Source organism: Larus michahellis, chromosome 11 (assembly GCF_964199755.1).
Source record: "Larus michahellis chromosome 11, bLarMic1.1, whole genome shotgun sequence".
NCBI lineage: Eukaryota > Metazoa > Chordata > Aves > Charadriiformes > Laridae > Larus > Larus michahellis.
The window spans coordinates 2,421,777-2,445,904 of record NC_133906.1 but is presented as its reverse complement, the minus strand read 5'-3'; the positions used below and the strand labels follow the sequence as shown (position 1 = coordinate 2,445,904).

The following is a 24,128-nucleotide window of genomic DNA, read 5'->3' as shown; positions in this document are numbered from 1 at the left end:
TGATTGAGAACTGATGGCTTTATGAACTTGTGCCCATTTACTCCAGCATCCTGTTCCTCTCTCCCTGATCCCTTCCCCAGCCTCTCCCAATGTTTCTTGTACAGACGGTTTATGTCTGTTTTACCTTTACCTTACCTTAAGAACGTTTTACCTTTTATATCTGAATGAGTATATGACTACAGATAGACTAAAACAGGGACACACATCCTCTCACACATGGGCCATCTGAGCCAATTTATTCCTGATGCACAACAGTTTTGCTGGTTTACCCTAAATGATTTTAAAAGTTAAATAAGTTAAACCTGATAATGCCCATCTTATGCTAAACTAAGGGTCCTGAATGTAAGTCTAAGCATCTCTGGGGCCCACCAAGAGCACTGTCCTCATCATGCAGCTCATTTTGAGGTTAGCCTGCTTTTGCCCAGTGCAGAGCACCTCTCTGACAGACAGAGCCCTGGCACAGTTTGGGGGTGAACACTGCGGAGGAACACTTCCCAATGGGCAGGAAGGATGAAGCAACCCCGACCGAAAGAATTTAGCCCAGTGGACATGAGCTGTGCTGGGGCAGTTGGCCTCAAAGCCCAAGAACAAGCTCTGGCTCTTTGTATTTAATGATACAACAGTGGGAAGAGCACCCATGTAGGACTCGGTATCCATCAGACTCTGGGCAGTCCCGTTCTTCCATCAGTGAGGTGCAGCCCTCTTTTCCCATGAGGAGCACAGCTGAAGCCCGTCACAGAGATTATCTGGGAATTCTGGTACCCAGTGCAAAGACAGAGCCCCTTCTCCATGCCCCTGTGGTCTCCAGTAACAACAAACACGGACAACTTGTCTCTGCATGCCTCTGAGACCTGTCTAGATGTGCCTGCCTGGGAAAATGGAGCCCGCCAGCTACAAAGCACATAATTTTCCACCATTTCTGCTTGTTGAAAGCCTGTCGTCCTGCTGAGAGAGAAGAGAGGGCTGAGGTGTTGGAAAGGGAGCCCAGGTCCAACCACACTGCCCGGGGAAGAAGGAGCTGACCACCATGTGACTTCTCTATACTGCTGTTATGTTGGCCCTGAGCAGACTGCATGGTTGCATCAGCTCACATGAAATGAGCCCTGGTTCCTGCAGGGGAACCTCAGCTCTCCGAAAGGAAAGGCACATGCAGGGGCTGATACGGTTAGATAACCTCTGAGTCAAAGCAGCCTATCGTTGGTATCTCTCGCCAGATGCCATGACTAATGTTAGATTTATGGAGTGTCCTCTCTGCAAGTAAAGCAAAGAGCTAGCGTTACAACCACTTAATGGAGGTGACTTCAAATCAGGATGGATGAGAGCTTGTGGGAAGGAGACAGGAGGAGAGATTCATTGATAGTGAGAGCACAAAGGATAAAATCCTGGGGAAGAGCGAACAACTGAGACTGACATTTGACCTGTCTCAATAGCAAAGCCCACATTGATTTCACTGAGGACAGGAATGAATCCCTTATCCTCTATCTCATGCCTACAAGAGGGATTTTCCACCTGAGGGATCTACACCTGACCAATCCTTCAAACTCAGGCACATGCTATTTTTATGAGAAAGAAAATGCAGTGTGAAGTCCTCAAGAAGCTCAAATAGGAGACTTCATAAGCTTCCCTAGCATTAAGTTTGAATCCCACACTAATGCAGGTCCTTTTACATGGGAAGAGGTACTGCCAAGCAGGAAGGTTTATAGAGACATTCAGGAGCATTCAGAGACAGATGAAGGGGAAATAACTGAGTTAGATCACACAGGAGCTGGAAATGGCATGTCAAATTACTTCAAAAGGAGCTTTCTAAGGAAGCAGGTCTTTGAAAACAACAAATAGTCTGGGACTGCTGAGGGATCCTAGTTGTCTGTTGCTTTTACACTGGGTTGCTTTTTCTGGCTTAGACGTATTCTAAACCTGAACGCCAACCTCACCCGGCTGCTCACTGTCCCTCTGCAAAATCCCTGCTTTCTGCAAGTTCAGCTCTTTGTGGAGCCACCGAGTAGTCAGGTTAGGAAAATTGCTCTGACTGAAGAGTAATATGGCAAAAAAAAATAGATCTAGCAAAGCTTCAGTCTTACCAGCTCGTCAATCCAGTTTGCCATGCAAGCAGACAAACAGCTGTGTTGGCACAACAGAGCACATGGCACAGGGACAGTGATGAGCAAACCAAGACAACAAGGAGGGGAGCTGCTGATTTTGGCACTCTTGCTAACAAAACACGGAGGGTGCTGGCTGTGGTTAACAGGTTCATCAACAGAAATGCTCATAACTCAGCTGCTGGCCCTTCCCCATGGATGTCACATGGGCCATCTGCAACTACTCCAGAGCACCTGTCCAAAGGCAGGACACTGGGTCTCAAGCCCTGTTCAAATGCATATTTTAAAGTGTTATAGGAAACCCAAAAGAAGAATCTGAAGGAGCTTCATCCAACCCCTCCTCATTCTGAGGAAGTGTCCTCTCTGGAGAGCAACATGGTACAAATGAAGAAGGAACCCCCCCTCTTGTTCCTCTGGAGGATCTAATTAGTGAACTTGAGTTGAACCCATGACTAGTTTGAGGATGACATAAACTACTCTTTGGAAAATAGACTTTATACCAAAGAAGGGGTGTTTAGATTTGGTCCTGATAAGAATAGCTGTGCATGACCATTTGCATGACCATTTGCATGGGCATTTGCATGGGCATTTGCATGGGCATTTGCAACCATTGCCAGGCAAAAACAAAAAACGAAAGTCCTGTGCGGACTGAGTGGCAGCAACCTATATCTCATCTTGTAGCCACCTTGTGAAGGTAATGAGTTCCCTGTTTTAATGCCACTAGGGCTGCAGGAGCACATGTCCTGCCAGGTGAGAGCTACAACCCAGCCCTGGGCTTGCTGAGATGAAATGGTGGTGGAAAGTGTGCCTGCCCTGGACTGGAGGAGGTACGTGACAATGCTTGGTCTCCCTAGTCTGGAAGACTGGGAAATCGTCCTTCCCCTGTGAGAGTAGAAGTCATCTTCCCTGCATAGGCTCATTTATAATTCTTAGATAAAAATTACATGCTTCCTCCTGTTTGCAGTTGGTTCCTATAAGTCTCGAAGTCTGCTGTGGAGCTGACAAAGCCTAGTGAACAGGGGAGAGTGATTCCAAAAAGCAAGGTGACTTTTGGGCTAATTCTCAGCACGTTTTCCAAGCCTGTGTTCTCTGCAGTATTGCCCAGTAAATCAGCAAATTTAGAGCAGGGTCACCTCCCTGAGGTGTGCACTCACAATAGTGCAGGGATAGGCTCGTGTTGGGTAGGGCTTCCAAATGGAAGAAAGAATAAAGATTAAGAAAAATGACAGGATTTTCTCCATCCAGTAAGTTCAGAGCAGGAAGAATGTGAAGGACATAAAAGAAGGGAGATGACATTCACTAATTTTCATCGTCTTGCCACAGACAGCAAGAGAGAATGGAAGATGTTACAGCCCAGACCAAAATCACAAGGAATAGCAGAAAATTCAAAAAATTCAAACTCGAATGCAGGAGGTACACATACAGCCATAGGGACCTATACATTCTCCAAGAGAAGGCACGTTCCAACCGAAATATGAAGCTTTTTATCTCTTGAGCATTAACTCAGAACAATTGTCCTGCCTAGATTTTTCATAATCACATAATGCAACTACAGTTCAGGGACAGAAAGGGTGAAAAAAGTCATCAGAATCCAACAGAGAAATTTGGGTCCTTCAAATAACTCCTTTAGAGATGCGCAGGATCTGCCAAGGATCTTTGGAGAACTTGAGGACAATCTTACATGTGCACTACCACATAATCCTGTGAGACAAGAAAGACACTGTCAAATAAATTATTAAAGCTATTTTGGACAACCTCTGAAGCAAGTAGCATCCTTCTTAGAAGGTCTTGAGAGGATTAAAGGCATTCTCTGTAGCTAGTGGCAATGTACTTGTTACTCAGCCTGGGGAAGAAAAAAGACCTGTACCCTGTTTACCCTGGGATCCTCGGTACCATTAAAGAAGGTGACCTGGTTGATGTGTCATGCCACAACAGCTCTGACCTAAATGGCTCTTTTGTAAAAGAGTTTACCCAGAAACGGGTACTGGAAAATAAGGAAAAGAAGAAATAGGGTGAGAACAAGTTTGAAATTACAGCTCAGACAGAAGTGGCATGTTGAAACCAATATGGTGTAATCCATGACTATTTGCAATCTGTCGGATGTTGTCCCTCGTGATAAGAATCTTTTCCCACTTCTCTCTTCAGTAGCGATTAGGAAAATCAGAAGCTGTCTTTGGGGATGAACCAACATTAAGTGAAGAAATAGAGAAGCTTGTGATTTCTTATGAAGAAATAGAGATGCATGTAGAGCTGAAGATCACTGAGAAACCCAGACATAATTCGTAGAGGTAGATGAGATGCAGAAGACGGTCACAGAGAGTACGCATAACCTTAATAAGAGCAGGATTTGGAAACTACTGGTAATGACAAAACATCTGCAATAAGTAATTCCAGCCCTGATGTCAATAGTCAGTGTTAAAACGGAAAGGGCTGCAAATAAGTTAAAAAAAATCCCACAATGTCTCAGCTAGAGAGGAGTCCAAGCACCAGTCAGACCCAAGCCAATGGTCCTCAGCTGGTCAGACGTGTGACCTGCTGGTTCAAGGAGGAGAGTGGTGCACAGTGCCAGAAAGAGACCATCTTCCTTTATTCCACACACAGCAGCACTTACCCTCTCCTACACCATACCTTCAGGTTTCTCCCACAAGGTGTGAGACCTTTCAGTAACAGAAGAGGTCTGTGTACCAGACATCCTATCTGGGCTCACTGGAGTTTGACCGGGAACGGCACAGAGCTAGCTCGAATCCCACATCCCAGACAGCAGCCCAGTCAGAAGCATTCCTCAGCACTCTACAACAAAGCAAAAATGCTGCAGGGTACAGTTGAAAAAAAAATCCCCAGACTGAACATGTGCCTGGAACACTTTCTGCAAGACAAAAGGGACATTTAAAGATAATGCAAAAAAGAAGAATAGGTTTTAAGATTTAGAGACTTCACTCTGCCAGAGGAGGAGGCAGAAAGTAATTTTTTTGTCCCATCTGCTGGCTGGAAGGAACTGAACAACAATAGCAGTGAGAACCTTAAAAAGAAGCTCATGACAAGACTGACACTAGGCAGAAGACAGGAGATAGTGGCTGCCCAGTGCTGCAAATCCATCTCAACAGCATGAGCAGTGAGAAGGAACCATTGGCCTGGCAGTCCTCTTCTGGGCCACCCGCCTTCTCAAGGTGCTGTGAAATTGCAGGGTGGACACGCAGCCCAGTCCTAGCCAGAAGCAGCTCTGTTTCATGCGATGGACACACAAGCCTGTCGTGAGACTATGAAGACAAAGACTAGCAGTCACATTATCTCTGTGCCTGGTGCTGCTATGGATGCCACTGAGTGCTGTGGGCTATCTTCTGGACACACCACACTGCTAAAAGGTTGTTGGCAAACTGGCAATCATGCAGAGAAAAAATGCTATGAAGGAATGGCAGACTTGAACTATAATCAGAAGTGTAGCGAAGGGGAGCAGGAGGAAAAAAGTCTCCCCAGGCTGCCTTTGCAAGGGTTGCCAAAAAGCAGCACATAGATCCAAGATGTGCCAGATGTTGCCGCTGCCCAGGAATGGGGCTGCAGGTCTGTGGTGGCGTCACGAGCAGATGGCAATGTCTGGGAGGAGCCCAAGGAAAGGTAGGAGGAAAGGAAGTGAGACCCAGCTGCCAAAACGTCTTGCCTTGGCTCACAGTAAGGAACTTGATTCGGTTTCTGAGTGTATCAAAGAGAACTTTAAATGTTGACTTGCTTGCATGTGATCTACAAGCACACATGAAGTGCGGTGTCTTCTAAGATTATAAAATTCAATGGAAAGAAATAGGAGCTAGAGCAGCATAAGCAGAATTTAAGTGTAGGCTTGTGAAACTGGGGGCAGAAAGGATCTACTACTGGAAGGGCTCACCAGGGATCTCACACACTTGCCACAATTTGCAATTTGCTATCAAAATGGGATCTTTCCAAAGGAGTGCTCCTTATCAGCCATGGTGAGATGCAGAAATCACAGTGTGAAATTTTATGGCCTGTGTCACACAGGGGTTAGACAAGCTGTTTCTTCTGGCTTTACAATGCATCAATCTAACAGCCTTTCTGGAAATAAAGAAAAATCTGGACTCAAAAGGGTTTTACTAAGTCCAGCAGCCAAAGCCTGGAAATGGTATCTCAGTTCATTTGGTCAAGCTGTTCTGAGGTGTACAGAGGAGATAGGAGACCACAAGAAAAAAGGCTGGTCTTGTCAGAAAAGCCTATGGCTACGAACCAGGCGAGAGGGTTTTACATCCAGCTCCGCCACAAAGTCCCAAAGTCATGCTGCTCGCTCCTCATACGTCAGCAGCTGCCCGGAGGTGGCCGATGCAGCCTTGGCTTCACCGTCCAAGAGCAGCTGGAGACCTGCCTCGTGGCTCAGGAGCACTGGGATCCTACAGCAGCTTCCTTCCGAAAAAGAGCAGACCTTTTCCTTCTGAAAAGAGCAGACCGAAGAGCTGCCAGCTCATCTGGGGGTCACACAAAGCTAGCAGACATCTCAGAAATGCAGATTATAATTTTCTATTTCATTCCCCACCTATGGTGGAATTTCTTCTCTGGAAGGGGAGCTGTGACGATAAACTCATTAACATCTGTGAAGTACAGATACAACTGCACTAAGTGCATTGCGAAAGCTCAGGAGATGATTGTTAATTACATATTCAGTGCGGGGTTTTAATGGCATGCATTAAAAATGGCATGGGGTCCTCACTTTAAATAATGGGGATAAAGCAGATTAAATATTTGCCCCTGTTCTGTGGGCTGAAGAATGCCATTCAGAAATACTTCATCCAATATATTGTCATCTCAGGTACCTTTGTACTACAGAGGGACAGAGTGAAGCAGCTGTAACGTTTCCTAAATTGAACATATTTGGTCCTGTAATCTTACTAAATTCTCTCCACCGTCAATGGAGAGAGACTGGCACTTTCATAATCCAAGCTCCGCGTGCATTATGGCAGGGCAGATCCTCTGCAGAGCAGAATCACTCCCAGGCTCCTTCCAACTAAAGCAAATCTGTGATACTGGGGGAGCAGATGTCGTTAGTGAAAGCAACGGGTGGCCAAGTGGGAGACTAAGCTCAGTTCCCAGCTCAGTGTACCCCACAGAAGCAGATAACAGCATGGCAAAATGTTGGGGAGGAAACAGTGGGCAGCTAGGTAAAATACCAGGGATGACAAATGCCTGGGATGACTGAAGAGCTGACACATCAGTGCCAAGATACTGGAGAAGTCTTCATCAGAAACGTCGTTAATTCCTCCTGAAAAGGACCTGGCTCAGCCCCTGCAATACAGTGTTTTACTGCAGTCTGCACTGTAAAAGGTGTCCAAAAAAGGAGGACACTGATATGTGTGTTAATCAAGTGAAGAACCATCTACAAAGAAAAGGCATGGATCTGTCTTCCAGTTGAAAAGCTATAAATAGCCTTGCATACTTGCTTATCAGATTGGTTCGGCTGCAGGGATAATCTCCTGCAGAAAGCAATGGAAGCCGTGTTATGTTGGATATTTATAACTAGATGAAAGCCTAGAAAATGCACAGTCGTGTCAGTCTTGCGCTCGTGCCGCGAGATAAGGTGCGCAGGATCCAATTAGTCTCTTCAGTTTAATATAAGGTCAAGAATGGCTTAGTCTTCCCAGCTCCACGAAAAAAACAAAATCTGATCTCTGAGGGGCTGGTGCTGCTTGAGCAGTTACAGAAGCCAAGACAAGGCCATGGTGAGACAGTCCCCCAAAAGGTCATGGTAGTCCCACATCACTAGATACTCTTTCCAAGGAAGCAAGACATGACCCTTCTCTGGACAAACAAGACAGAGAGGTCTTGTTTGCACCACAGAGCGGTTTGATGTGCCACGTCTCGGGCAGGCGGACCATGGGAAACACAGCTCTGATGAACTGATCTAACGCAACTCATCACCTCCAAATCACCTGGCCCAGTGCCAGGGTCCCCTAATAGTCTGCTTAACAGATCACAACCCTGACCTCAGCCCCTCAAGTTCATTGAACTGCCTTTGTCAGATTATCTGCAGAGCATGAGGACCAACTAGAGTTAATGCTAGTGAATTCCCCAGAGCCTTGGCCTGCTGTGGCCTCTGCACTGAACTGGGTTTATCCAGGTCAGGACAGCTGCTGAAGGCACCAGAGCCTGATTCCAAACCACTGCCACGTGAAAGGAGCCACGCCAGGACAGGCTGGGGGATGGCAAGCAGAACAGGGTTATGGCTGTCCCCTGGGAGCCTCTGCACATGTCTCTGTCACACGTGGATTTGTTAGTGGACAGGTCTGTGGTGATTTCTGTCCTCCTGGGCTGGGAATGTACACAGAGACTCTTGTGCAAAGGGAGGGAGCTGCCTCATTTATAGGAGAGGTTGGGTTTTGTGATGTTGTGGGCAGGGAGCCATGCCCAGGTGCTCTGTCCCTGTGAGAACCACTGCTCCAGGCAGTTTCAAGGTTTCTCCTAGCCTTCCTTGAGTCTGCTCATCCCCATCGGGCAGACAACAAACGTCCCAAGGACAACAGGATCCAACAAGCCCTCCGTCTCCTGCTGCAGACCCTCCAGGTCCTCCTCTTTCTCTCTCCTCTTTCTACTTTTAGCCCTGCTCCTCCCTCATCATCTCTGGGTTGCCTGTCACCTTCAGGGGCTCAAACTTTCCTCTTCCAGACCTGTCACCACCACTGCCCTGCTATAACCTTCAGCATAGCCATGCGGCATGTCCCTGCCCACATGTCCTTCAAGCCTCTTTTGCAGGCTGGTACTCAAGGGCACTTTGAGAAGTCCAGTACTGTTGTCCTGTGCCAGGACTCCAGGAATCTCTCCATACTGCTCTTCCCGGTTGACTGGCTGGTACTTCTGGGCAGAAAGTGATCTGTACGACTCTCCTAGACAGGAGTGTGCCTCGTATTACACGAGCAAGAAATGGATTTGGGAACCCTGCCAGACCTGGCACCGCCATGCTTTGCTTCAATGATTGTAGCGTAGCAAACCACAGCATTACTCCAGGAACTAATCTGGGAAGAAGGGAGAGATCTTCCACTAGACCTTTGAGACCACAAATTACCCTGGGCCCCATGTGCTCTTAATAGGGGGGACCCAGCAGGTTTGCAGCTCCCTAGATGAGCTGAACACACTCTTAGCCATTTCCCCACCACATACAGCCCTTTTCCAAAGTCCAGGATGCTCCCAGAAGTAGGAGGAGACTTCAGAAGAACCCTTTGCACCTCCTCTTTTTCCCTGTCAGAAGTTCCTTTGAACTTGCCAGCTCCACTACAACCTCCCCTCAGCACAAGAGCACAGAAGGCAGCAGATACAGGAAAGTAGATGTTATGTGCACAGCCAGAGCCAAGTCCAAGGAAGCAACTGAAGCTGGCCAGAGAAGATAGCTTGGGGAGTGGGCTCATTGAGGGTAGTCAGGCAGGCAGCACAGAGGCAGCACGAGGAGCAGAACTGGGACTGAAGCTGCGCCAGGGCAGGGGAAAGCCAGCTCTGCCGCAGTGAGATTGCGGACACCTCTGGTGGGGTTCTCAGGTAAAGGTGGACCCGAGCAAGAGGTGACCTAAAGGGCCAAATGAAGGCAGGACACATCGCTTTAGGGTTTGCCACCACCACGCTCTCTGATCCTCCGCTCCACGTATCTCCCCATCCCAGTTCGTGCCACTAAACCTGCACTCCCCCTCTGCTTGCTGGGAAACTCCCACAGCTCCAACACCCACCATAGCATGGAGAGCTACATCACACCCCAACCACCCCTACACCTCTGCCCTGCCAAGGGGACAGGCACCCATGGGACCACCTGACTGCGGCACACAAGTTCACCATGGGCTGGGCTACATCCCATTCTGTATGCTGCCTTTACTGCTATCTCAGACCATCCTGTTGGGCCCCCTGTCTACATCATCCCAAACCCATCTGCCTCCTGCCAAACCCATCTGCTTCCTTGGCTCTTCCCACTCCCACATATCCTGGCTTCCCCCAAACCTCCTCCCCCTCATCCATCTCTCCCCTCCCCACCATGTCCTTGTTGCTCTCTTGCTTTGAACCTCAGCTCCTCTCCAGCCTCCCAGCCCCACCAGACTTGAGCGTGGCAAGCCTGTCCCAACTGAGTTCCTTGCCCCATCTCACCCACACCAGGGGAGGGTCGGCATTGAGGATGAAGAGCCTCAGGTGCAGGGTACTTGGGAGGGGGCAGCCACGCGTGCCGCGAGCACATACCATTCTCAGGGTGCTCCATCTCCCCGATGCTGCCATCAGGCGTGGTGCGTTCGTAGTGATCCTCAGGCAGGGCTAGTGGCCCAATGCGGGGCCCAGATGACGATTTGCTGCTTGGGGTCTCTGATTCCTCCAGCCCACTGTCGTAGTAGCTGTGCTGGGAGGGATCTTGCAGGTCCTGAGCCTGGCTGGCTGCAGAGAACGTCACTCGGCGATGAGGTAACTGGGAGAGAAGAGAAGAGAAAAGCTATTGCCACCCAGCAGACGAAGGCAAAGGGGGGTGGTCATCAAACCTGACCCCTAAACAGAGGCAGAGTGCTCCTGCCACTGCTCCCAACACCAGCAGGGTCCATCATCAGCCCCCTGCAGACAGCCTGACAGACACAGCACCAGGCTCCACCTTAGACAAGAGCAGCCCATCAGACACCACCCCATGCAGGGAGCACACTTTGCACAGTCCCTGTGCACCCCTGACCCCACAGCTCATGCCCCAGCCTCCTCTTCCACCCAGAGACAGCCCTGGGCAGATGCCCTCTCCATGACAGGTAGGCTCCAGAAAAATCTCCCATTAGCACAGCATCCTGAATCATGGGCCCCCACCCTTCACCTGGGGTCTCCACTTTGCACTCAAACCCTGCATGCACCTTTAGTGCTCTCAGAGACCCACCTGTCCAAGTCCACCTCACCTGAGAGTCCCTCTAATACCATCACTGCCTAGCACAGAGCTATGATGACATCATCTCTCACCTTCCAGCCTCTGACCTGACTCCATCTCTCATTCTAAGAGGTTCTTCATCAAGGGTCACCATCGTTTCTTTTGTCTGCTTGTTAAACATTTCAAAGACCTTACTTCACACTTTCTCTCCCCAGCTTTGCCTCATGCTTGGGAGGAGCTCCCTGCAAACAGCCATTAAGCTACATCGTTATCCTCCTTCAAATCCTTCCATAAAATCCTTCTTTGTTGTGATTACCAAGGAGTGGAAAGGGTAGTACAAGTTCATAGGGCAAGAGCAGGATGATGAGTGCAGTGAATGAAACACAAACACCACAAGAGAGAAAAAGACAAAATCACCCATAAATGTAGGAAGGAGCCTAAGAAAGGAGCTATTTGATGGCGATCTGAAGGCGATCAGGAGGGAGAGGAACCAACACACCATTTAGGCTGAATATTTTTTTTGCTGATGTCTTTACTACAACTGAGTGGCAATCAGGTGTCCCACACAGCTAGCACCAACGAGGAAGGGGAAGGAATTGAGACTAGCAGAGGGAAGGAACACACAGGGAGCATTTAGATGAGCTAGCTGCTTTTAGGTTGGTTGGACCTGATTAAATTCACCCCAGGTGCTTAGAGACCTGATTTAAGTAACTTCAGAGCTGTTAGGCCTTTTTTTTTTTTTGCTTCTTTTTTTTTTAATACTTTTTTTTTAAAGAATTTGTAGAGAATCAGGGAGCTTCCAGAAGACTGGAAGTGAGCTAAAATAGCGCCTGTCTATAAAGATGAGAAAAAAGAAGAGCTGGAGAATTATAAAACAGTTAGCTTAATTTCAGTTCCTGGAAAAATACTGAAACAGATAAAAGAACTCTTTGTAAGTACCTACAAGATAACAAGGAAATGAGTAACAGCCACTGTAGGTTTGTCACAAACAAACATGTCAAGCCATTGAACTTCTTCCTTTGAAAAGACATCAGGCCTTGTGGATGGAGGAGGAGCAATAAATGTTATATCTTGACTTTAGGAAGTTTTTTGACACTATTTTAGATGATATTCTCATAAGTAATGCAGGAAAACAGTGTAGGTGCAGCATAGTACTTCTATGCTAGGTAATATAGTGCAGTTCACTGCAGGGTGGATGCAAAGCATTTACAAAGTTGTATTTGGAAGGTAATTATTGAAGACAGGCCTTTTAGCTGGGACGATGTATCAAATGAAATTCTACGAGTTGTGTCCCAAGTCCATCGCTAGCCTGTATTTTCATTAACTGCTTGGATGAGAGATGTGGAATATATCTGTCACATTTGCACACTTGGGAAAAATAATCACTGCTCAAGCAGCAGGCTGGCTGAAGGATTGGGGGTTACAACAGATCTTGGGTTGACTATCCGTCAATGGTGTCAATCTCTCACCAAAAAATGCATCTAAATTGGGATGCGTAAACAGGCGCTTTGTCTTTAAGTCACACAAGGATCTGTTTGCTCTGCTCTGCTCAAGTAGGACTTCAGAGGCAGAACTGTGTCCAGGCAAAGGCAGCAGTCTTCAAGCTCATCAAAGCCTTCTGCAAAGAGAAAGATGCTTCTTTTGACCATGAACACACAAGAAATGGCATTCATCTGCAGCGAGGAAGACTGAGGTTAGCCATTTCGGAAAAAACACAGTGGTAGGTTTAGCCAAGTGCAATAGGTTGCCTAAGCAGATGGTGCAATCTTTGTCATGAAAGGATAGGCAAGCACCTCTTGGGAGGTCTTCATGCAAACTTCTGGAAGAGCTGGGGTCAAGGCAGTCCTGCCTGCAGCAGAATTGTGTGCAGGCCTCCAGAGGACATCTCCCAGCCCACTTTGTAGGCTGTGCAGCTGTGTAATGCCTGCAAAAGTCTTCACTGCATGGACTCCACTGTCCACCATGCCAGGCAATGCTGTCCTACAGCTTCGTCCTACACCCCTACTGCCTGCCTGAAACTGTTTTCCACCATCACCATGGCTCATCCCTAGCTCAAAGCTTCTGCTTTCACTCTGTGCTTATAAAACCCCAGACAAGCAACCAGGGCTCCTTGGGGTGCCAGCAATAATACAAACAAACAGCCTCAGAAACCCAGCCTGTGACAGCTAGTATCTCTCCCCTGAGTGGTCTCCTTCCAAATAGCATCACTTTTACCTAAAAAACACCTCCTTTAAATGTCAGAACCTGCCTGGCAGCCCTTGAAAGGGCTCGTCTCTTCGCTGCAGGGCAAAGACAATCCACACTCAAGCCCACTCACCACCAATCCCGCACGGCAGCGTGGCACCAATGGGGGTTAGTGTCCCCCTCGTACACTGCGCAGTCCCCACGATGCTGTGACCAATGCACTTCAAAAATAATAGTAGCTTGTGTCTGGCTGAAGCTCTCCACCCGGAGAGCCTTGCTCTGGAGTCAAGGAAAGACACTGAATCCATTTGTCTGGCAGTGACTTGCAGAAATTGGGTTTTGTTTGACCTTTCTCTGCTAGGTTAAAGAGCCTTTCAGCACGCAAGGTTTTCTACACAAGAAGTTGCTTGTACAGTGCAATCAAGGCACGCCTCAATGTCCTTTTTGAGGAGTTAAACAAACCGGGTTTCTTAAACCTGAACCTGCAAGCCAGGAAAGAAGTTTTGTGGCCCTCTTCTTTACTTGCTCCGGTTTTCCCCCACTCGGTTTTCCGGGATCAGAGGCAATCCCTGCAGGACTGCTGGTGCCATCTCACCAGGTCTTTCTACAGAGACCTGCTACTCCTCCTGCCTCTCAGGTTTTTTCATCTGAGGACTGCATTAGCCCTTTGGTGGGAGCACCACGAGCACTCACACTGAGCTACTCCTGCAGTGTGACCCTTAAATCCATTTTAAAGTCAGTGCTTTCCAGGATATAAACCAGCATTCCCTACTTCTCAATGTACAGCTTTGCATTTGGCTGTGTTAAAATGCGCTTTGTTTAAATAGGCCCAGTTTACGAAGCAATCTGGATTGCTCTGCATGACTGCTCTATCCTCATCATGATCTCCCACTCCACCAATCTCCGTGTCAGCTGCAAATTTTATCAGCGGTGATTTTGTATTTACTTCCAGATCGTTGATTACAACGTTGAATGGCAGCAGGCACAGTACTGCTGCCGAAGAGCTCCTCCAGGAGAACCTCCTTCCACAAGGACTCCCAACCAACGCCTGCTTTCCTTCACCAAGCTGTTGATAAACCAGATCTTCATCTATCTAACAATGCTTTACTTATAATGAGTAGTGTTGATTCAAAATAATAATAGTAATAACATAACGCATTATCAGCTCGGCATCTTCATCAAACTCCAAGCTGATCAGCCGCACGCTGTAATCTCACATCAACATAAAACCAGTTCTTCTGCTTCAGACCCGCAGGTATGCCTAGAGCAGGTCCTGTTTCTCCTGGTGGCCAAGAGCAGATGCCTAAGGAAAGGTTTAAGAGCTGGACCTGTCATGTAATGACACTGCCCAGTATCCTTTCCCTTCAAACTGCGTTGACTGACGTCAATGCTATTTCCATCATTGAGTTTCCTGCCTTAGCTATTAATCCAGTTGTTCCCTGGGGCTGGTGAGGACAGTGTGTGGTGCACACAGCATCCCCATCATCACTGTTCCGGCTGGTTCACGGCATCCCTGCCCTCCCACTCCTCCTGGCCCATCCTGGGGTCCCCAGCTCCATTGTCACTCCCAGAGCAGAGAGCTCCTACTTCAGACCTTTGAAGGCTCTTTGGTGCAAATTATTTTATTAGATTTTTTTCAAATATCACTGTTTCAAGGGGATGATATTTTGAATGTCTTTGCTGGTTATCAACACATTGGCAGGTACTGCATCCTACGTTGTTATGTCTCAGTCCAAATTACTAGAACTATTTGTTGAATACTTTTGCATTTTTCTACATAATTAACAATTTTGCAATCTCTGTTTGGAAATGACAATTACTGGATTCCACCTCTTCCTAGCACATTTTTTAAAGTATTCCTTATTGCGTTTAGCTTGTCAGAATTGATTTTCCCCCAATGTTTTTGGCTTTCCTTGTCAATTTTCTACACTCCATAACTACTCATTTCTACTAATTGCTACACACTCCCTCCCTTCCCCCCCTGCCCCCCCCCGCCCACCCAGTATTTATTGTTTTTCTATTTCTAACTGCTGTTTCCACTTTGCTGCTGTGCTAGAAATGGGATTTGGGGCAAAGCCGTCTATTTTCTTATCTGAGGAATTGTGGCTCTGAAAAAAAACTCCTTTCAAGGTTTTCCCCAGTGCTCGCTCTTATATTCCTGATGGGGAGACCTGCCCGTGCCAGCCTACACATCTGAGGAGCAAACGGAGTCCCCGTCCCCCACTTTCCGCAGGGAGCAGCAGCATCAGCAGCTGCCTCCAGCAACAGCGGATGCTCTGATGAAGACATTCATCCCCCAGTAAATCCTGCGGGTTTCTACTGTGCTGCAGATCAGTTTTGGGTTTTTTTCCTGAGCAAGGAATCATTTGCAGCTTATACATTTAATGACCCCCATCCTCTGTCAAGTGCTCTCATGCCTTTTTTGAGTCCACGCCTGCTTTTGGCCTCCGTGGCATCCTGCAGCAGTGAACTCTCTGCCCATGTGCTACGCGGAGCAGCGCTTCCCTTTGGCTTTACATCTGCTGCCTGGTAATTTTTCCTTGAACTTCTCCTACCTGCAGGGTTATGAGAAAACATGAGTAATTGCTCCTCGCTCTACCCCTTTCCAATTTCACAGATCTGTGCCGCATCCTGCTCCGCTAGGTTCTCTGCAAGCTGCAGCAGGCGGGTACGTGCAGCCTGTCCTCCTGCAGATGCCGGGCAGGTTGGGCCAGCTCTGCTGCCCTTCTCAGTGCCTGTCCCACCTCTGCCGCAGCCTTTCTACCACGGGGAAGCCAGGGTCACACCCACAGTGCCAGTTTTGGGGCTTATCTGACAGTAGCAGGGACTTGTTTTGATGACAAATTTTCTCAGGCTCTACCTGATAGCCTTCCCCAGCCTGCTTGCCCACCCCAAAAAGCCCCAACACCAGTCCCTGCCAAGGGCCTTCTCTGTCCTGATACCCTCTGCCATGAGGGTCCCCACCCAGGGATGCTGGAGGGGGACTAAAGGGACCCCCTCCCTCCTGCCTCTTCCCTTCATCGCAAACACCTCCAGCTCTCATCAGGACCTGCACCAAGCTGATTCTCCTTGCTAAACCCGGGGAAAACGAATTCAGCTGAAATGAGAGCAGTGCTACGAGGGAACAGGGCTGGGGGGTGTCACACCAGCTCCCCAAAATGCACAGCATCACCCCCTGCGCAGGCGGCATGGACCGAGTGGCAAGAGATGAAGCCCTGTCTAAGGGACCAGAAATTGCGCTGTTCACAAAGGAAACCTTAAAATCCGCCCCGGGCTCCCTTTTCCTGCCAACAGGAATGGTGCGGTGCAACATCCCCCACGGAGGCGAGCTGCCCTGCTCCTCCCCCCGAGCGCCGATTAACGCTGGAGTGGTGGAAATATCAAAATTGTTAACTACCTCACTGCTGATCCAAAAGCAGGATCCACGGCTAATGGGCTCATCTGGCAGCCTCCAATTGCTCCTGCGCCTCCCCACATGCCAGAAGCCTCAACGGCCTTTCAGCCAGCTGCCAAAGGAGCTTGCTTCCCCAACAGCCGCCACAATGCAGCAACTCACAGGGCTGAAAGCGAAAGGCAATGTCAGACCCAATGCCCAGAATATAAAAATAAGTGACAAGGGAGCCATTGTAGCACATGAGTTAGTCAACTTCAGATTAATTCATGAACCCCTCTCTTTTACAAACCAACCTGGAGCTATGCAACATCCCCGGTTACCAAAAAAAAATAATAAATAAGCCCAGGGACCATGCCCCAAGCTACACAGATCCAACTTTTCACGTATGGAGGCTTTGCTGCATGTGAGAATTATTTGATTTGCTAGTGTCATGTCTGGAGAGGAGCAGGGCTCCAGCTCTCCGCAACACGGGCTTCGGAGCAGGAGGCTGAGGGGAATATTATGCCTGTGGAAATCAGGGCAAGCTTCAAGGAAAGCTGGACCTGAATTGCCAAGAACCATCCGGGGAAACACTCCAGCTGTAGGAAACAGGACACAGGCTCAGCCTGGGCCACAAGCAGTCGACCATTTTACAGTCCGTCTGAACAACAGCATGTGCTTCTGCTAGTGTTTTGGGGTGAGAACAGAGTCAGAGCAGCTAGGTCTTCCCATCCTTTCCCGTGCTACCCCAGCAGCACACTGTGGAGCCGCTGCACTGACTTTTGGAGAAGAAACACCCCAAGAGCATCCCTCACTCCTCCTGCACTCACCCTCACGCCTGGGGCTGCCGTACCTCCATGTGGTGTGAAGAGCTCGAAACGCTACGTGGCACCAGGCAAAGCAGCGCAATGAAGGAGGGTGTTTGTATATGAGCAGCAAAGGCAAATGCTGCCCTGGCTTGGTGTCAGCCTCCTGGCACCTATGGTAACCTTCTGCTCTTCAAGGACTGCGCTCCTCCCTGCCCTCTGGTCCCCTTCGTTCATGGTCCGGGGATCCTGATCCCAGAGGTTCCTCCCTGCCCTGCCACAGCGTCTCCAGGTCCAGATTTTCAGAAGCACAAGGGCTAACTATCACATTGTAAAGTGGACCAAACCACGCCAGAGCCGCAGTTCTCAGCAGTACTGGATTACTCCCTTTTAGCACAACATGAAGGAATTGAGGAAAGAGATGGTGCAGAGCAAGGGAACAGGTCCTGGGGGTTCTGCCTGCTTTGGAAAAGGGAGGGATGGAGCAACCAGGCAGGACAACTGCCTTCCTGGAGCTCCAGCCAGCACGAACAAGGGAGGGAGATAGATGAACCCAGCTCTAAGCAAAGGTGTGGTCTACGCATGCCCGTGAGACCCTTCCTGCATTCAAAAAAAGATGTTCAGGCTTTCCAAAAGATTTGTCATTGAAGGCAGTGGCTCCAAAGGAGCACTGACAATTCTGGACAGGACTACTAGCAGACTTAAAAGCCCAGTTTTCTGATCTATCAGTCTGACGATCTGCTGGGGTAGCCTCCAATACAGCCACTGTGGTTGCACAAGGCACATTAGCATCAGGGCTGAACAGTTCTGGTCCATCTGATGTTCAGGAGGTCAGTTTGATGGCTGTGCTCTGCACCCAAATCCTTGTGACCATCCCCATCCCAGTGTCTGAAGTGAGGGATGGCCCCAACAATATTTTAGCTCTTTAACTCTTGACAAATGAAGCTACAGAAGGAATCCACAACTGGAGGAAAGACATACAGGAACCCATGCGAATCACACCTCCCAAAGCCAGGCATTATCTGAAAAGCAACTCTCCTGAGTGGCTGTTCGCATGGCTTCCATTACTGACAATTAGCAAGTGCTGACCTTGCAGTCAGAAGAGAGGTGCTACAAGTCCTGCAGAAATAATGATAGCAGAAAAGCCATCCTAAAATGGACATCAGATCCCAAGGCACTATTTAATGAATAAATCTGGGTAAAATGTGGGCTGACTCCACATAGGTGCCCTGAAGCTTCCTGAAATTTGCATGATGCTCAAAGAAGCTGCCAAAGCCCGGTGCCAACCTGCCTGGTCAGATCGAATTTATCTAACTCATAGCAAGATCTAATGCAATTAGAAACCCATTTAGACAGCCCCGGGACAGAGATTGCCTAACCTCTCAGCCTATCAGAGCTCTGAGCCCTTCAAGGATGTGCAATTTGGCTTTTCTTTGGTTGAAATGAAGACTGGAAAGGAAAATATGGAAATAAATCATCTAAAGAGTGAATCATAAAATCTAAAGGGGTCATAATCTTTATGGAATAATGTCTAAATTGGACTGACCGTGGTGTCCTGAAATGTCTATCACCTTCAAGCTGATAATAGAGCCATTTTGTAGATAGTTGGTACAGAGCGGAAATTGCTCGGGACACAGAAGGAGGTCTCACAATCATGTTAAAACCATCTGAAGATCCCGGGGAGAAAAAGGTTCTAGGACTGGGAGTAACACTTGAATAAAGCCCTCGAGGAATCCAACAGCTGTAGAGTGGGAAAATAATGCTGGGAAAATAATGAGCTAATCTGGCTCCCAGTCGCACCCAGTGGGGCTGACAGATAGCATTGAAAGCTCTGGGGAGAGCAGGGGGCTCCAAGCTGTAGGCTCGGGACTCTAAAAAAAAGCGAGATAACCAGGAATGCTTCAACAGAAGACTTTGCATGGAAAAAAATGTCAATTTGTTGAAATCAGATCATTTTTCAAGCGAGTTTCCTGCTTCAAAGTTGGGGCAGGGGGGATATCTTTGCTGACACGCAGAAATGAAAAAATGATGCTCTCGCAAAGGTAACTTTCCCTTCAGAGTTCAATCCAAGTATCAATTATGAAGATGAATTCAAAAAAGGTCGGTCAGAATCGTGTCCTTAGAAATTATTAGGGAAAATATCTATATTTATCCATCTATATCCATTCATTGACTTGAGCCAAAATAGAAAAAAACCTTGTCAATTCTTGCTGATTTCTTTTCAAATTGAAAATTTTCCTCTGATGGCAACCCTGTCTTCTAACCATCTCTATGTCCACAGGCAAAGGGCGGAAGCTTTTCCTGCTCGGTCAAGGAATTCTGTCTATTCTGTAAGTCTGTGCAACAACATGCTCTACACATCGTCAGAGCCCTCACTCTAGTGGTCTACAACCAACCTGTGCCTAATGATGAATGATCATATTGGGTAAGACAAGCCTTCATTTGGGGAGATCAAACAGGTAAGACAAGTCATATTGTAAGGCTTGTTAAGGCCACTTATCTTGCCTGCGCTGATCTGGCATCACCAATTCTACTGGCATGGGACCCTGGTATGGATGAGCTGAGGACGGCTTTCTTTTACCCTGTCCTCAAATCCTGGGGGAGCTGTCAAGTCCTTGGGCCAGACCTTGCAGATCGTGACTCAAGAAAAATTTTCCTGAACATTAAAGAATGTTTCTGAGCTCTCTTCTCTGGGCTAAGAGACATCCTGATAGCCCTTAATAAGCTGTGATCTACTTGAAATCCTTGGAAAAAAAAAACCCAAGCTCCTCCAGGCACTTCCAGGGCCTTGAATCACAATACCCCAAAAGGTCTTGCCCAGCCTGAATAATAACGAAGGGCTCTTCAAACATCTGAAATACTGATTTTGCTTTCTGCTGGGCTTGAGTGCTTTTGATGAAGAAGCAGAAAGATTAACAGATTAGTGTAAGAGGAACATCAGACATCACATTAGCAAGACATTTAGAGTGCGATCTCAGTCCGGAGCTCAGACAAGAAGTTCCCCCCCCAGCAGGGACGGGATATCTGTCAGAGTCTTCCTGGCAGCAGCTTTGCAGCTGCTCAAGAGCATCGGGGAGTTTGGAGCATGTGAAAACCAGGCCATGTGGGAGCTAAATAGCTCCAGGCTTTCAGGTTGCTCAGGCCTTTAGAGAAGTCTTGGAGGAGCAGAATCAGGGCACTCTGCTCCGACAGCTTCGCTAAGGAGCAGGATCAGTTCCAAGGGAGACGTGGTGATTTGCTGCCCTCCCAAATTGATGGCTCTAATGACAGCTTTGATGAAACCTGCCAAGACTGGTGGCTGCCCAGCCATGCCCTGTTTAGACAGCAGATCAGGAGGGGGTTATTTTGCAAGTGAAGAGGTGCTCAGAAGGATGTTTACCTCCCGGTGCAGGGGCATCTTTAGGGATCTTTGGGCAGGATCCACAGGGCATGGCTGTGAATGCCAAAATGGCTGTAAATGATGAGATAACACACAAGCTTTCTCCTGCCCTCCTAGCAGGTCACAAACCTACTCTCCCACACACTCTTTCCTGTGAGCATCTGAAGGACTGAGGCAGTAAACAGCTTACACCATGGGAACACATCAATGCAAAACAACTAGGAGATATTTTTAAGGGATGTTAGGGAGTTGTTTTCTTTGTCTGATCTCCTTTTCCTCTTGTGCTCTCAACCACAGGGTTGAGTCCGGAACCCCACTAGGAAAAGAAACCGCTGTTACTGGTGGGATACGGAAAGCAGGTCCTCAAGGGTGCAGATTGAGACCTGCAGAAAAGTCCAGAAAGTCAGAGAGAAAACAACGTCAACGGGGACCTACTTGAGGGAGACTGAGTGGGTCTGAGTCACGGGTGACTCTGGGTCCCAGAGGTGAAACCAAGACTGAGATTCATCCAGGTTGGACAGATGGATGTTGCAGCTAATATCAGAGGTGACAAGAAGAGGGGGATGGGACCATGATGCCAGAGGTGGCCTATGCCCCTGCAGCCGTGCTCCTCCTCACCCATGTTCAATCCTCCTCCGCCTTAGCCGAGCAGACTGTGTGCTTCCTGGGGCACTGAAGGAGCAAGGGACTGTGGGAAGAGTCCCTTTTGGAATAATCTCCATTGACCATCTTGGTTTCTCCCAAGAGCAGAGCTTGGGTTGTGCAACTGCATCTTGCAGGGCAGTATGTAGGAGCACAGCTCTCCCATGGACCTGGGCTGTGCCCAGGGTTTCATGGGCTCTCACACGACAGGTATGTGTGGCGATGGAGGGCGGAGGGGGAGGAAGGTGCTTTGGGCTTGGCACAGGGCTCAGCTCTAGGGGCAGCTTTCAAAAAAACATGCCGGCAAGAGAGAGATTTGGCAAGGTACCACAGGGGCTGAGTGTCCAAGACCCCATGAAGGGGACTTCCTGCTCTTTGCAACTCACCCCAGCACAGCTCCACATGAGTAAGCCTATGCCCAGCTGCGCGGCTCTTGCACACGATTGACAACAGGGGTCCGGGGTGGACATTAGCTCTGGGGACTCAGACACACAGCATCCACCTCTTCACTGCTGCCCCGCGCCCTCCTGGGGCTGCCCTTCCCACCAGGAGCTGACACAGTTCCCAGGCACAGAGCCACTCCGTGCTCCTTCACTCCACGCATCCTTTAGCCTTTGCTCTCCCCCGCAACACCCCACCCCATCCTGCCCTACATCACGCACCCTCTCATTACCCCAGCCTCCTCTCCACCCCGTCCCAGAACATCCCAGCTCTGGAGCACCCCACCCTCCACCCCCTTCAGCTGCATCCCACCCTTCATCCTTCATCCATAGCTGCTCTCTGGGCAGAGGGACCACAAAGTGCCCGGAGAACACTCCCCGTTGCGGCACCGCATTTTGCCCCAGGACTTGGGTGACTGTTTAAGGAGGCTGCAGGGCTGGGCCCCACTCCAGGCTGGTCTGAGCACAGGGAACAGCACTGCAGCTGAGAGCCCGGCCGAGCGGGCAGAGCAGTGCTGGGAATATCAATCAGCACGGCTTGGACCGGGCGGCTGCCCACACAGCCAGCGCTTTCATCGCACAGAGGATGCACAGCTCGGCTGTTGGAGCCAGCCGAGGATTCAGTCCTGCGCTGAGGAGGGCTCAGCATCCCTCTGTACCTGGGCCAGCAGACAGCCGGTCAGGAGAAACTGATGGGGAGGGGAAAGTGACAGGGAAGGGGGAGGTCACTGCCTGCGCAGAGCAGTGGTAGAGACCAGGAGAGAGGGATGGAGAGGAGGAGGTACAATTATGAAAGAAAAGAGGGTAGGATGGGGGGAAAAAAAGGAGAAGTCCCCCTGACCCAAGCTAGGGAAGCCCATGTTCACCACAGACCAACACTGGCTCCAAGGACATCAGGCAGGGGAGAGCCTGAGGGTCTGAGAGGTGAGAAGAAGAGGAGGGCAGGGAGGAATGAACAGCATCTGGCTCAGCAGGGTGGGAAGAGGGGAGCTGGCCAGAGCTGCGAGCCATCCAGGCGGCACAGCCTGACGTGAGGATCCCCAAGCAGGTAGCACAGGCTGGGCGAGCCTTCAAGGGAGCAAAAGACGAGATCCCAAGGGCTGGTGGGGCCAGGGACTGTCAGGCAGGAGAGACCTGACACTCTCCTTGATGAAGTAAGAGCCACTGCCTCCTTGCAGACATGCTGCTTACGGAGGAGTCACCTGCCCAAGGCTGCACGCTATGAACACCCCGCTGCCACCTCCCGCCACGCACAGGCTGAGTACACCCCACTGCCACTGCTCCACACAGCACGGCTTGCGTAAAGCCCTGTGCCACCTCTCCCTGTGGTACTGGCTGGGGACACCCTGTGCCTCCTGCCGCAGCACGTACCCCTCTGCCACCTCGTCGGGGGACGAGGGTTGTACCCCTCCCTGTGCCACCTCCTCCCAGAGGAGGTGCCCCCCCCGCATCACCTACCCCTGCCACACAGCCTGCACAAATCCCTCCATCACCCCCTGCCACAGAGACTCCCGTGCCACCCTTCCGTGGGGTGCAGGCTGTGAGCACCCCGCTGCCACCTCCCACACACGGAGCACCCCGCTGCCACCTCCCCCTGCAGCAGAGCCTGCGCACACCCATGCCCTCTCTGGCTGCACAGCCCAGGCTGTACCACGGTGTTGCTCTTCTCCCTTGGCTGAAGCTCTTCGTTTTGAGCCCCCACGGGGCTCTCCCAGTGCAGCCCTCCCCACCATAAACCCAAGTCACCCAGCACAGACATGCCAGGAGCCACCACACAATCCCACCTGGCTCGTGGGGCTTGCTCACCAATTCCCCAGAAGCCAGCACAGCGTACACCCCACTCCTCGCCCTCCCCTTGTCCTCCCCCAGCTCCCACCAGCACCCCATTGATGCTCACAAGCCGCTGGGCATTCCCAGTTGTTTTATAAAGCCCAGACAGTCTTCCCAGCACAGCTGGGGCTCAGCCCCCGGGACCTCATTGCCACGCTCCCGCATTCGGTCTCTGCATGCCAGAGCGAACTCGGAACCAAGCGCAACCAATCCCAGGAGCAGGATCTGATTTGCAGTGCCTGGGAACTGCTCCCAGCACAGTGTCTTCCTGAAAGTGGGGAAAAACAGGGCAGGTCCCCCATGAACCCTCAGCTCCATCTGCAGCTCGTTTCTGGATCCGTTTATCAGCTCATTCCATGTGAACGACCTTGAGAAAACCCACTGACCCAGGACAGTAGGAGACTTTCCCAGACATCTGCCAACACCTAAACCTGCAATTTATGGAGACTCTAAGCTAAATTCTAAAACAAGACAATTTCATTCTGTCCATTACAGTTACAAAATTAGTCTTCACCCCCCCC

The 24,128-nt window shown here is 49.6% G+C and overlaps 1 protein-coding gene across 3 annotated transcripts in view; it reads right to left on the bottom strand.

The window, feature by feature from the left end:
* The window catches only part of PCDH1 (protocadherin 1), a 57,120-nt gene that overhangs the window by 18,943 nt on the left and 14,049 nt on the right, over positions 1-24,128 (bottom strand). For all 3 annotated transcript variants that reach the window (XM_074603580.1, XM_074603581.1, XM_074603579.1), the window contains exon 4: positions 10,302-10,521. In XM_074603580.1, coding sequence (XP_074459681.1) covers positions 10,302-10,521 — 220 coding nt within the window. The remainder of the gene's footprint in view (positions 1-10,301; positions 10,522-24,128) is intronic.